This window comes from Dioscorea cayenensis, chromosome 5 (genome assembly GCF_009730915.1).
Source record: "Dioscorea cayenensis subsp. rotundata cultivar TDr96_F1 chromosome 5, TDr96_F1_v2_PseudoChromosome.rev07_lg8_w22 25.fasta, whole genome shotgun sequence".
In the NCBI taxonomy this organism is placed as follows: domain Eukaryota; kingdom Viridiplantae; phylum Streptophyta; class Magnoliopsida; order Dioscoreales; family Dioscoreaceae; genus Dioscorea; species Dioscorea cayenensis.
Window position 1 is genome coordinate 30,312,487 of NC_052475.1, and position 14,476 is coordinate 30,326,962.

The window sequence follows — 14,476 nt, forward strand, 5'->3', positions numbered from 1 at the left end:
AAAAATTCTTTAACTCTTGAGTAAAAAGGTCTGACAACATTCTCTGACATTCCTAAATATCAGCTGGGAAACGCTATGCAGTAACAACAACGTAATGCCATTCCTTAAGAACAGACAAGATATCAAATTGGATACCAAGTCAACCATAGACTGAATTCTATTATTAAACAGACACAAAGAAATGGGTTTTGATTATTGCCCCATCCATGTCAAACATAGCATTAGTTTCCTTGCCATTTTTATCAATCTGAATTTACAAGCAGTAACAACAACAACAAGACATCAGTCTCAACTATTTTGGGATCAGCCGGTATGAATTTTTTCCTCCTCCTACGTTACTCTATTAAGAACCAAAAAAAGTAAATAATCTAAGCTTTGCCATATCATGTTGGTTGATATTCATATAAAAAAAAATGTCCCAAAAAACACTTAATTTTGCATCATGGAAAAAATAGCTGAAGATAAGAAGACCAGTGAAGTGATCCTTGTATAATAAATACAACCGTGCCTATGCATCAGCAAATTAGCAAAGTTAATACCATCATCTTCATTCATTATTGACAAAGAGCATTACTGTTCCAAAATCTCCATTGCATTATATGAATTCAAACATCAAGAAAACATCTGTAGTAGAAATTAATAACTCTATTCATCCATTAAAAACATATGAATATTTCACTAAGCAGACGCAAGTCATACAACCAATGAACATAAATCATACTAGCAACAAATAATTAGGTCACATTGCTAGAATTAATGACGCAAAATAACTATCTTAAATCAACCCAAAATTCAAGAAAGAACTTTTTATTCTTCAATATAACACCACAAAGCTGAACTTTTTATCAAGCAAAAGTTCAGTGGTTTCTCAACCGGTCAAGTTCCCGTAATGAAAAATGAACAACCTGTAAAGGGAACAAACATCAAACAGTTAAACATCATCATCTTAAAAAAATTAGCAACTATTAATAGTAGCCAAAGCAAAACTAGATCAAAGAGAGACCTCAAATCGTTGGCAGAGAGGGCTGAGCTCAGCTGAGAAGCCCCAGCATGAGTAACAAGTGATATTTACAACAAGCTGGATGACGGAAACACCTTCACGTCTTTGCTAGTCAACTGCGGCGGTTTTGTCTTTCACAAATGTCCTTTCTTGTCTGCATGTAAATAAATATAGGAGGTTTTTAAAATTTGTCAACCTCAACATAGCGTAATTATGTACCTTTTTGAATCTTCAAATATTATTTATTTTGAATATTTGTTAATATTTTAATATGGAATAAATTATTTTTTACAATAACTGTTATCCTTTATATTTTATAATATTAAATAGTAAACAAATAATTGATTTCAATAGGTAAATCATGGAGTTTTATTAAAATAACTTTAAAATACATTACATTTTATAGTAATCTAGAAATTAGCTAAAAATTACCCAAATTAAAACATCAAAATTTACTACGGGAATAACAAAAATAAAATAAAATTTCAGAAATACTAAATAATATCTGAAAAATCTTCACTATTTTTTAGAGGGTGGCATATAAAAGCCTCATATCATAAATATATATATAACATAACTCATATATACACATATAATACATGTGTGTAATACTTAAAAAAAGAAAAAACACACACATCAAAACGGAACCTCTGCCATCAACATGCTACTTCCAAACTGAATGAAAAAAAAAATTACAATATATAGATTACAATATCTAGCACCCAATATAGTTTAGACGAACACTGGAAGTTACATTAACCCCTGCAAATATCTGCAAATCAGTAAATAGCATATAATTTTTAGGTCATAATTGATGCCAGAATTGGCCATTCCTGAATCTTGGCAGCGACCATTGCCGACTTTAAGTAACTGGTAGCGAAGGACAAACAAATGCAAGTACAATCTGGAAATGACAGTCGTGAAGGCCACCTTTGCTTCTTGGCTCACTCAGCACACTTCAAACATTTAAACTTACATCTGGAGGACAAATATTCACTAGGCCACTCATAACTGAAGTATATATTCTACTTTCTATCTGAAGCAACGCTGACCATTTCGAGATCTTTCCTGCATTTTTCCTTCAGATCTTTTAACTTCAGAAGACTGGCTTGCTGGTGTGATACACAGAAAACATAGTTTAGAGAAATTGATAAGCATAATTTCCACAGGAAGTGAACTCTTAACTTACATCATATGTCTGAATGTTGGCACTCTGGAATAGTAAAAAAAGAAAATAAATAAATAGAAAAGCATTAATTAAAGAAACATGAAAACAAAAACAGGAACATCATGAAACGTGATACAAAGAATTTCCTTATAAAACGAAGTTTAAATATTTCTTTCAGAAAGTTTTTCTGGAAATTGTCTCATGATTGAGTACCATATTAAAGTCTATGATAGCCTGAAGTTTTCCTAAATTACTCAAAGACATAGTATCTTTATGACTCTGTGTGGATGAATTTCAATTAAAAACCAAAATAACCTCTTCCATAAAAAAAACTAAAGATAAAAATAGCTCACAATTGAAGACATTTTTATTAAGATGCAGCAAAAGATCCAAGGTAGTAGCAATGGGCTTCTTCAGACTCTAAAGTTTATACTGGGAACATCAAATACTGATTAAATAACCGAAAGAGATCTCATTATATGAATGATGGCAGCCGCATACACCAAGGAATAGAAGTTTGGCATCTAAGAGATAAATTTACCATGTCAAAGCACAAGTATACTAACCAGCATCAGATAATAAAGATCATATATTTGGCACAACTGGAAATGGACCACTGTAATCTTACAAATATTCCACATTATAAAGGTACCATCAATATCCCAATGAAAACTACATGGGTAAGACATAAAATCTAAGAATGTTTTATCAAAAATTTTAGGATGTCACAGGATAAGGTTATACATCATGTGACTTGTGATAGCATAGGAGAACAAGGTTCTATCTCAATTGACAATCTATTTTAAGCATAAGCAACATTGCAGCTACAGGAAGCAATGTTTGAAAAATGAAACCAATAGGAAGAAGCCTAGTGCTTGTCAAGACTCAAGAGGGCTCTCAAACAGAGATGCAGCTGGAGAAAGATATCTCTGACAAGGGTGTCCAGTGGAGTATGAGGGGATTCGGTATAGCAGCAAAAATGTTCAAACACAACCAAGTTGCAATCTGAATTAGATTAAAGATATTACTGCAACTATTTTAATATAATAGTTGTCTAGTTAATGTTGTCATCACGTGATCCTAGCTTTTCAACATCCTTTGGTTACATCCAAACTATATATATATATATATATATATATACTTACAAAGAGAGAATATGAATTAACAAAAGAATTGTGAAAAAAGAAAACACAATGCATGCTGAAAAAGCCAATAAAATACAATTAGTTTAATAGCTCTCAAGGGGCAAATGTGATCGATAAAACATTAACAGACTAGTGCTTCAGCATAAAGATTAACATCTAAGAGATACCAAACATCAAGCACATCTTGAAGATTTAAAAATAAATAAATAAATAAATTGCCCAAATACTAGGTAAAATATGTAGAATCCCTAAAACAACAATCAGAATCAGCAACATTAGATGTCAGAACAAGCAAAATTATTTAAATGTGTGCTACAATTATGGAGAAGCTGATCCTAAAGATTCTGATATCCAGCCAAATGCATACCCTAGATTGCTTATTTAGTATATATCCATCAATCAAAGGCTATCATATTAGAAGACAAAAGACAAGAAGAAAAGAATGGTAAACTTTCACTCACAATCTGTGTACTTTCAACAGTAAGGATGTTCTCTGTGTGAACAAACAGTGATCTCCAATGTTGCATGAGATCAAACTCCAGTTTATTGGACAAATCAGAGTTATCTTGATCTAGTTTGGCAATGAAGTCATGACTGGGAAATCTTTGATCTATAGATTTTGCATATCTCCTGCTTTTCTTCAGAGCTGAAAAAAAAAAGTATAATGTCACAACTCACCAAACCCCTATAAAATGACAAATAGACAACAAAGGGCACAAGGTTATTTGTTTCATATCTGCATTATCATACAAATCTTGGGCACTAATCATTAAACAGAATAAAAAGTCCAGAATTTCCAGAGGTTGGCTTACCAGAAAGTCGGCCTCTCGCATCCTGATAATGAAGATCCATCCACATATAAGCAGCTATGGACATAGCAAATAAAAGACACATTTAAGTGAAAGAATTTCATATCCACATTAAATCCATAACAACAATTCAAACTGCCTATAATCTGTCATGGATGCCAAAAAATGGATTAAACCGCGTATTATAAAGGAGAACTAGAACAGTTAAATACCTTTCAAACAGAACGAACACGAACAACTATTTTCAAACCCTATATTATCTTGAACTTTGACAACAGCATCAATGTTAGATGTGTCATGCACATCATTGAGCCCTGCTAAGTTTCCTGCATCAAATTCAGATGGCCTTAAGCAACTCCTTGAAAAAGATTTTCCCAGCAAATCCTGGGTCAAAAGCTCATCATCCTCATCATCATCCTCGTCATCATCCTCAACAACACCATGCACCTTCATTTGACTGAGATCAGAATCAGTATGATTCAAAGGGAAAGACTTCATGTCCTCCCTTAAGTTCTTCATGGCATGTTTGGAAAAATCAGCATTATCTGTTTCATAGTCCTCTTGGAGTTCTTCAGATTTTTGTGAGTAGTCTTCTGAAAGAGGTGAAGAATCTTCTGATTTATTGTGTTGATCATGCAAACATCCATGAGAAAAACAGCTATAACTAGACTTGCCAGTATGTGCTGCATTACCACTTCTCCCAGGCAACAACTCAGGAGTTAACGAACAAGGGGCATCTTCAGACACCTTACTAGACTGTGACAGATCCAAGCTTAAATTCTCTTTCATAGTCTGCGGAAACAGAGGTCCATGGTTCTTAGAAGAATTAAAGAAAAGGGAAAATTTCCTGCCTACATTCTCAGCAATTCTATGGTTTGCCAGCATACTACCAACTTTCTCCTTTCCTTTGGTCAAAATTTCCTTCTCTACTTGGCTGCAACTCCCAGAAGTGGCACCTATTGCATCCATTTCTCCCAACCTACCAAATTTGTACTGGTTTTCAAATTTATCTAAGACTATCTGGGGAGGCCTCTTCCGTTTGTTGGTTAAATCACCCAAAACATGTCGTTTATTGCCCTCGGTCATCAGTCCTTAAAGACACAACTCAACCAGAAACACAAGATTTACCTGCCAAGAAAGCACACATTTCAATTATGACAACAACACACATCAAGAAAACGAAATTCAAGATAGTTTCTTGAAGTCTCAAACAAGCTTAATAAATTACTGAAAAGAAAACTAAAAACCTAGTTCAAAGAGTAAAAAGAAAGCCATTTTCAAACAAGCCAAGCTCAGCAAACCAAAAAAAAAAAGACATCTTTTCATTAATGTACATCACAACCACTTCCCATAGACGCAATCTGTTGGTAAGCCAACAAGTTTCAAAGCAGACAATCAATAAACACCCACAGATCACCAAAAATAAAATAACTTTTGTAAAATATCCAAACCATACGGCTTGCTAAAGAAAACGAAGTTCAAAATCACATCAAAACTGCAAGTAACCCCTTTGAGACACAAGAAAAACAAAGATGAGAAATTTTCCAGAAAACACGACCAAGAAAACCAAGGAATGGTTTAATTTTCAGTCAATGCACATACAAACACTTCACCCAAACGCGATCTGAAAGAAAGCGAGAAAATCTCAAAGAAAAATGACAACTATTAGCACGAATTCCACTCTAGGGTTTCACTCACTCCGATTTCATTCACGAACGGATCAAGATTCGCTCAAAATACAAAAATTACACATAAGAGAAGAGCAATAGATGAAAAAAATCGATCGAATCTTGGATACTAACCTCCAGATTGAAGATGAACGACGAGAATCGGGGTTTTGGGGAAGGGGCGAGAGCGGGGGAGCGAGGGTTTTGGGAGGGAAATATTATCTTTAGAAGGGACGTGATCGCGCGCTTCTCGTTTCATTTATGTTTCACGGGGCGTTCCGTTACGAAATATCCACCGTTTATTTGCTTCGGGATTGATTACATAATGCCACGTGGCGAGAGCCTTTTCAGATGCCGGGATAATTACGCGGCTAAAGAGTTTGAACAGCTGCTTTTTTTGGGCCGGGCTTTTAAACTGGACTGCAGCGGCCCAAGTTTACTTTTTTTCTATTTTAGGATATTGTGTAATTGCGTATATACCCTAAAAAGGTTTAAATTTGAGTATATTGGTGAATCATATATTTCGCTAATTGCCCACCTAACCCTTTAAATTTTGTATGAGTTATCAGATGTGACAGTAGATTTAAAATTAATATATGAAATAACATGTATTTGCAAGTATATTTATCAACAACATCTTGACCTATATATTGGCACCAAGTTTTTTTTATAGTGTGTTTTTTTGGGAAAATCATGAGATCAAACTCAAAAGTCTGTGCAAAATAAGAACAAGTATAATTATTGATGTTGCTTTACGTTTTTGCATGTCCCTAATTTCTCTTAAATGAGGGACGTTTATTGATCACTTATTTGTATGGAGTACCCTTTAAAATTTATGTTGCCTTAGTTTGTTATGTATCTTTTCATAATTTGAAACTAAGATGATCGTTTTTTTTTCTAAATTTCTCTTTTCTTTAGTTATGATTTGTGTGCTGATATTTTTCATAAGCTCTAACTCAAAAATGGGTATTTAATTATAGGGCTGTCCATATAAGTATGCACCTTTGCATGAGTATATGAGTAATTTCATTTCGCTCTCTTGCCGTTTCATTTCTTATATTTGTTTTTAATGATGATAATGATATTATTAATAATAACATAACATGAATATTAACTAGTAGCAAAGATGACTTTGGAGTCTTATCTTCTGTTTGAATGATGAAAATGAAATGAGTGCAAAATGGAAAATATTATGGAAAAAAAGGAAGACTAACATGAGAATCTCATAGCAAAGAGTAATCTACAACGTGAAGAAATACTGGTTTTGTAGCAAAAAGGGATGGCAAGTCATCATGTGATTTATGGTTCAAAAGAAATGGTGACAAAGCTTGCCATCTCATCCATTGTCATTCATGTGATAGCTTTTTATCAATACTCCAAAGATAAATTGCAACATAACTTTCTTCTATTGTTTAATATATATAAGAGATATTTAAATTAATTATCGGAGATGGGATGAATTAATTGTTTGCGGTGAATGAATTTATATATTTGATTAAAAAATGTTTATATTCATATGAAATTCTTATGAGTACTTTTCTCATATAGAGTTTGCGGCGAATGAATTTATATATTTGATTAAAAGATGTTTATATTTACTTGAAATTTGATTAAAAAATATTTATATTCATATAAAATTCTTACGAGTACTTTTCTCATATAGGGTTTGCGGTGAATGAATTTATATATTTGATTAAAAAATATTTATATTTACTTGAAATTCTTATGAGTACTTTTCTGTTATAGAGCGATCATTGAAAAAAAATATTATGTGATTTTATACTTATATAGTTTGACCATCTTCCTTCAATTTTTCTCCCTTACTAAACACATTTTGAAAAGAGAATTTTTAAAATTTTGCTTTCTTATCTTTTTCTTTTTTTATTTTTTAATATAAATAAATTCGTGGGACTTATTCACGTCTCATTCTCACACCTAAAGCCAACTTTTCAACCTTTATTTTATTTTTTATTTTTTATTTTTTTTGAGAAAAAAAATTATTAACCTTTCTAAATACAAATAAGTTTACACAAGACTCTCTTAAAAAAATATATATTAATTGATCATCACAAAGTACAATGAAATTGCAAACTACTATCTCTCACGTGATTACAATTTACAAGCGTTTGGTTTGAAACTCTTACCAAATATCTCTATCAAATTTATTCAAAAACAAATCTCTATCAAAATAAGCCATGCGCTTAAACATGTTCTATATATATCAAGTAATTACAAGACGCACATCAAAAGAACATATTCTCTTATGTTTTAAAGAAAAAAATTAACATTTAAAACTGCCACACCGCCCACACGTAATAAGTTGATAAAATAATAAAGGAACAGTGAAATGGGCTAATTGGAAGAGATAGAATTCAGAAGAGTATAAATATTACATAAAATATAAGATATATTTAAGAGTTGTATGCATGGGAAGAAGTGAGAACGTGCATGTGCTAGGGTATTGGCAAACACAAAGTACGTGGTGTTAAAAACTGAAAACAAAAGACAGAGGAAACTTCAAGGCAAGAACTAGTCATGCATGCATTATTCTTCAACACAGGACACGCTCCCATGCAGCCATGCTCATGGCAGTCAGCTACGTTCATGGCGCACTTCATTCACTAATCACTATAGTCTATCCCTCTCTTTCTATATGGATATATGTGTGTGCGTTTGTGAATATAAAAGTATAAATAAAACTAATGTCACATTGATATAATATAAAACCCACCCTCAATCAAGTTCTCTTATGTATAGACCATTGCATTGCAACTTGCAATACAATTATTTTGTATGTATTATTTTACAACAAACTTAAAAATTAATATTCAATTATATCCAAATACTAGCTAGAGTATGGAATTTTTTTTTTATTACTATACCTCAATAATATATTGGAAGAATCAAATTATCGATTTCTTGAATGAAAGATTAAATATTCGATTGTTCGGCTAATGATGGTGTGTGCAAATATGATTGATTTTAACTTAATAAATATTAATTTAACATATTAAATTTATTTATAGAATGCACATGATGTGTGAATCCTATAACTCTAGCTTTTTAAGACATTACTTAGTAAGACAGTAACTAAAAAGTAAAAAAAAAACTTCTATCTTGATTATATATTAAAAAAAAAAAACGTTTCTATCGGTGAAAACATTAATTGACTAAAATTGTAATGAAAGACAGCCTAAAATCATACTTGCACGGGTGTGGAAACTTTAGTTCATTGAAGTATAATTAAAGATAACCTCAAAAAAAGTCTATCCTTTCCCTATTATTTAGTAGCTTATTACAACAAAGCAACAAGAACCAAACACTAGAGTTTGAAAAGAATCAAATTTGAGAAGCAAAAGGAGGAAAGGTGGAATAAAAACATCATTTAATTTATAGATGTAGAGGAAATAAAGTCCTACTCAAGTGGTCATTTATCTAAAGAAGCATGAATGAAAACTAAAAAAAATATCTATTTTAAGAAATTAATGCATAATAAAGTCCCCCCCCCCCTTTAAATTTTGACAAACTTGGTGGGATGATTTAATTTACTCCACCCATTGTAATAAGAGGGAAATTAAATCATAGAACCTAATTCCACCTAAAAGCTAGCATTCCTTTTAATTCAGCGGAGTACAAAGAATGGACCCAAATATAAATAAATAAATATATATATATATATCATATAAAAACCTTTTTTTATTTCTTGAAATTTTGGTCAAAGTTAGTATGAACGCGCTGTAGATTCCACGAACTCAACCACGCATTGAATGCACCCACGTGTCCACGTCATCAATCACATCCATCGTCCGATGCTCATCCAACGGTTAAAAAACAATTCCCACTGAATGGGGGACCCATACGTGCAAATGAAGGAAGATGAATACTATTTACTGGGGTCCATTTTCTTTTGACTTTTGACTTAATGACTTGACTCTAGTTCAGTTCTTAACTGTGGTCAGGTTAACCGACGCACCCGATTCGCGCTCATTAATGGTCTCACATACCGCATGGACTTATTCTTGGGTGCGTGTGGGTCCGAGCCGACATCACGCGGCCCATACTTTTCTCTGCCGGTTATATTGAACCTGCTAGATTTTTCTTAAAACCAATAAATCATAATCAATAATCAACTAAACAAATTATGGTCACTCAAAAACGTGTTTTATATATTGGATTATCTTTAAATTTTTATTTTAAAAAAATAATTATACTCACTATCAGTGTATCAAATTTAAAATAAGTAATCCCTGGCCATCTTGTGTTTTACTTACATTTTGAACCAATCTCAAATTATAAAATCAATCAGATCTAATATTTAGGATACTTTTTTCAAAAAAATTAAAGAATAAATCTTATATTCCATTTAAAATGAGGACATAAATATTTATAGAATTTGGCATATATTTATAGGCATTTCTGACACAAGCCAGTCACATCTTGAGGAAAAACAAAAGGCCATGAATTGAATTAACTTAATTGCCATTAAACTCTGCTTTAACTGATATAACTTCCAATTAAGGCTTAATTAAAGTGATTAAAAAATATTAAGGGATAAGATTAGGGGAAAGGAATCATGTAAGCGTGGAAAGTGGGATTAGTTTACGTAGAATCCAAGTCCTTCCCACGCGCCGCAATGGACGAGTCCTTGTCCTCACTCGCATGCTTAACCACATCATCATCTTGGGTTAAGTAAACTCTTAACCATGGTTAGTCTCTTTTGTCTCTCTGATTTGAACTTTCTTCATTGTTCGTGCTTACAAACCTTATCTTTGTTTTTTTTTTTAATATATATATTTATTTATTTAATGGATAATCGGCTTGATCGGCTTGTTGGCGGCTGCATGTGCTGTGCATGTGCACTCACGTATGACTTGCATCACTCTACGTAAGCTAAAAAAATAATAATAAATGGCTTTTTGTACGCAAGTTGAAAACGAAATGAATTATTTGGTATTAATAATAATATATGAAAGAGTTCTAAATTTTGAAGTATGTTTTGATCATTTTGGTCAACTCTTATCAATAATTGGTGGGAGGTGAAGGACGTTTTTTTTTTTATATATACATATTTACTTGATGAAGCTCACCTAATAAATTTAAATATTTTATAGTGACAATTTAAATTATTTTCAATAAAAATAAAAATGAAAAAAATTGTTGAGATCTACATTGAAGTTGTTGTTTAGTTAAACCAATCAAAACATTAATAATGAAACACAAGAAAGAAAAAAAAAGGATTTTTAACCAAACCCCTTCAAAATTTTGTCCTACTTGATTGTTGAAATATTTTAATTTTCTTATCAAAGCACAATAAACAGTTTTTATATTGACTACAGTTAATGATGGCAATGTTACACCCTTTTAATTTTTGTCTTACTTGAAATTGTTTAAACAAGTTAATTTTCTCATCACAACACAATGATGTCAATGTTACCCTCCATTGCTAATATATAAATATGTGATATTATTTAAACAATTGATGTAAAAAAAATTCATTATCACAAAGAACTTATGATGAAATTCTTTGGTTTTTATCGGTATGGTGTTTGAGGTTGACTGAAAAAAAAACTAAAAGTTGTGGCAGTGATGAGCTCTTATTTATTAAATGTATTTTAATCAATGGGTGGAGTAATCAATTATTAATCAAATTAATTCTTTTTTTTTTTAAAAAAAGGGCAAACATCACTATGCTTGAATAATAAGCTCATTGAATCGGACACAGTTAGGTCTCATTCAATGAAGGTTTTATTTCACCCACTCCTTTTCTTTACATTTATTTCATATCAACAAGTGCTTGTCCATCACTAAGACCCAAAATACAGGACACTTACAAGATAAGATTAACAAATACAATGTTGCCAAAATTGTACATTTATTTATTCAATTAAATCATTCTAATAAACTCAACTTAGTGTGCATCGTACAAATAATAAACTCCCAATTAAGTATTATTATTTCAAGCTAAGCCAAAAGCCAAGCCAAGCCAAGCCAAGCCAAGCCGAAGCTGAATAGAGAGAAACACCACAACCCTTACTAGATCTCAAGCGCCAGTGGACGGGAAACCGGCAATACAGAGAGTCAACAATACCCAACAACGAATCACAGCCGAACACCTGTCGAAGAATCCACACATGCCGGTCACTACCCCGCACCTGCCATTTACGTAAAGGACACGTGGTGAACATCTATTGGTCAGTGTCTTACGAATGTCTAATAGTAAATCAGAGATCTGTAATTAATTAGCACACTAATCACAGCTGTTAAGAAGAAGATTAGTCAGAGATGGAAGGCCTATATAAACAGCTTCATTAGATCATCTTCTTCCTCAGAGAGACCACTAAAACCACCACCACCACCACCTCCACCACCACCACCAAAAGGCCTTAACCCTCCACCATCGGTGAGCTTGAGTGATCCCTTGAACTTTCACAAAAATTTTAGTTTTTTTTCTTCTCTAATCTCTTCTTCTTTTTCTTTTTGTTTGAATCTTTTTCTGCAAACTGTCTCTTGTGAAAATCGAGTTTTAGGCTTTCCTTTTTTGGATAAAAAAAGCAAGCTTGAAGAGGTTGTTCTTAGAGAGCTACAGGTTTCAGAACAGAGATCCAGATCTTTTGTTTTTTTTGGATATTTTCTGGGTTTTTGCTTCTTGGTCTCTTAGCTACCTGGATTTGTTTTTCTCTATCCAGAAGCTACTTTTGTTCTTGTTCTTCTAATTTTTAAGGTTTTTTTTTAGTTTTTAGTTTCAAAAGAAGCTGCCTGTTCTTTGGTTTTGATAAGAACTTGGTGGTAGATCTTTATCCTTTCTTCTTCTTCTTCTTCTTTAAAAATCCCATCTTTTTTCGTGGGTTTTATCTTCTACTTCTTCCTCTTTGCATCCATGGCTACAGCTATAGATATGTTAAATAGCTGGCCAAGCTTCTCTACTGATCCTTTGGAGGAGGAGCTTATGCAAGCACTTGAGCCTTTTATCAAGAGTGCTTCCCCTTCTTCTCCTCTAGATCTATCTTCTTCTTCTTCTTCTACCTCTTCTCCTTCCCCTCTTTCTTCTTCTTATCCCCTCTCTTCATCATCATCATCTTCTTCTTCTTCTTACCCTTATCAAAATCCCAACTTTTTCACTACCTTCTCCACTCTATCTCATCCCCAATCATCCCATCATGAATTCATCACCCCTCTTAATCCATTCCAAATCCAACAAATCCAAGCTCAAATCCAATACCAGCAGCAGCAGCACCAGTATCAGCTGAACCATGGTTTCAACTCCATGAACTTCCTCCGCCCAAGAGCTCAGCCAATGAAGCACTCGAGCTCCCCGGCGATTCCAGCCAAACCAACCAAACTCTACCGCGGCGTACGCCAGCGCCACTGGGGTAAATGGGTTGCTGAGATCCGTCTCCCCAAGAACCGCACCCGGCTCTGGCTCGGCACCTTCGACACCGCCGAAGAAGCCGCCATGGCTTACGACCAAGCCGCTTTCAAGCTCCGCGGCGACTTCGCTCGGCTCAACTTCCCTCATCTCCGCCACTCCTCTGCCACCTCTCCTCTCCCCACTTCCGTCAACGCCAAGCTCCAAGCCATCTGCCAATCCATGGCGGCAACCACTTCATCACCTCCCAAGCCCTCTTCTCCTCCACCTCCTGATAACAAATCAGAAACCTCATCGGAGGCTGACGCCGACTTCTGCTCCTCTTCCTCCGGCTCTTCCCCTGCTTCCGAGATGCAGAGCTTAGACTTCACCGAAGTACCTTGGGATGAATCTGAGAGCTTTCATCTCAGAAAATACCCATCTTGGGAGATTGATTGGGATGCCATTCTCTCTTAAAAACATTCTCTTTGATCTTCAATAGTTTTGCAAATGGATTTTTAGACATTTGCACTCTGTCATGAAGATCATAGAAAACAAAAAGAAAAAAAAAAAAAAAAGTTGTAGTTTTTAGTGTCCTTGTTCTTGGTTCCTTCAGTCTGTTTGTGTTTGTATTTTACTGTAAAATTGTATTGTAATAATGTCTTGTATGTAGTGGAGATCTATCTCCTCCTGGTTTGCTGGTTTTTTCTTGGCAATAACCAGGATGAATTCCTCCTTCATTATTATTATTATTACTATTATTATCAATCAATGTTTGTATTTCAGATTTGTAAAGTTGGTATATATCTGTTCTTGTTTTTTTCTGCTGTTTGATCAATTCAATTTTGTCAGAAAAAAAAAAAACCACACACACACACACACTTTGCAGTTACTTGCAAGGTAGGCAACTCTTGGCCAATCAGATTGGGGAAGGTGATAAACTAGTGGGTGGCATGGGGTGACATTAATGGTTAATTAATTAGTAATTATTTAGATTAAATGCTTAATTAAAAAGAAAAGGGAAGTTATAGAAAAAGAAGGGAAAAGTGGGTGGCAAGTGGGTGTTGGAAGGAGAACATATTCATAATGTCAGATATGAAGTGGGCTCTGAAAGAGCTGTCAGTGATGAATGAATGAGAGAGATTTTTTGCTTTGGAATCTGCTAGACTAGAGTGCTTATTAGACTTGTATGAGCTTTTTCTTTTTTTAAGTTGGTTTAATAATTGATTAGATAAACAGTGATTTTTTTATTTTGTTTAATTTAATGGGATTAGTTTGAACTATTGAACCTCTTTCTTGTTTGGTTCTGTTGTTATTCAATTTCTTTCTAGAAAGTTTTCCT

At 33.5% G+C, this 14,476-nt stretch overlaps 2 protein-coding genes across 4 annotated transcripts; one reads left to right on the forward strand and one right to left on the reverse strand.

Moving 5' to 3' along the window:
• Positions 1-1,808: 1,808 nt before the first annotated feature.
• LOC120262462 lies at positions 1,809-6,029 on the reverse strand. 3 transcript variants are annotated; one of them, XM_039270578.1, is made up of 6 exons: positions 5,925-6,029; positions 4,335-5,250; positions 4,126-4,179; positions 3,775-3,959; positions 2,190-2,213; positions 1,809-2,068 (listed from the first exon to the last, which is right to left on the reverse strand). In XM_039270578.1, exons 2-6 carry the CDS (start codon positions 5,206-5,208, stop codon positions 2,033-2,035), a joined length of 1,173 nt encoding a protein of 390 aa, XP_039126512.1. In that variant the 5' UTR covers positions 5,209-5,250; positions 5,925-6,029; the 3' UTR covers positions 1,809-2,032. The 3 variants fall into 3 exon arrangements, with proteins under 3 accessions (XP_039126512.1, XP_039126510.1, XP_039126511.1); XM_039270576.1 differs by having other exon boundaries at positions 1,809-2,112; XM_039270577.1 differs by lacking the exon at positions 2,190-2,213 and having other exon boundaries at positions 1,809-2,112.
• Positions 6,030-12,122: 6,093 nt separating this feature from the next.
• On the forward strand, positions 12,123-13,929 carry LOC120261151 (ethylene-responsive transcription factor RAP2-4-like). Its single transcript, XM_039268896.1, has one exon. It carries the CDS (start codon positions 12,667-12,669, stop codon positions 13,609-13,611), a length of 945 nt encoding a protein of 314 aa, XP_039124830.1. The 5' UTR covers positions 12,123-12,666; the 3' UTR covers positions 13,612-13,929.
• Positions 13,930-14,476: the final 547 nt, after the last annotated feature.

What these genes read in the sequence shown, in the direction of transcription:
- LOC120262462 (XM_039270576.1), bottom strand. Translation starts at nt 5,208, where the DNA reads ATGACCGAGGGCAATAAACGACATGTTTTGGGTGATTTAACCAACAAA. An exon ending in GTGTTCGTTCTGTTTGAAAG is followed by an intron (nt 4,180 to 4,334) that starts GTATTTAACTGT and finishes CTATGTCCATAG; the next exon opens with CTGCTTATATGTGGATGGAT. An exon ending in TGCGAGAGGCCGACTTTCTG is followed by an intron (nt 3,960 to 4,125) that starts GTAAGCCAACCT and finishes TTTTTTTTTCAG; the next exon opens with CTCTGAAGAAAAGCAGGAGA.
- LOC120261151 (XM_039268896.1), top strand. Translation starts at nt 12,667, where the DNA reads ATGGCTACAGCTATAGATATGTTAAATAGCTGGCCAAGCTTCTCTACT.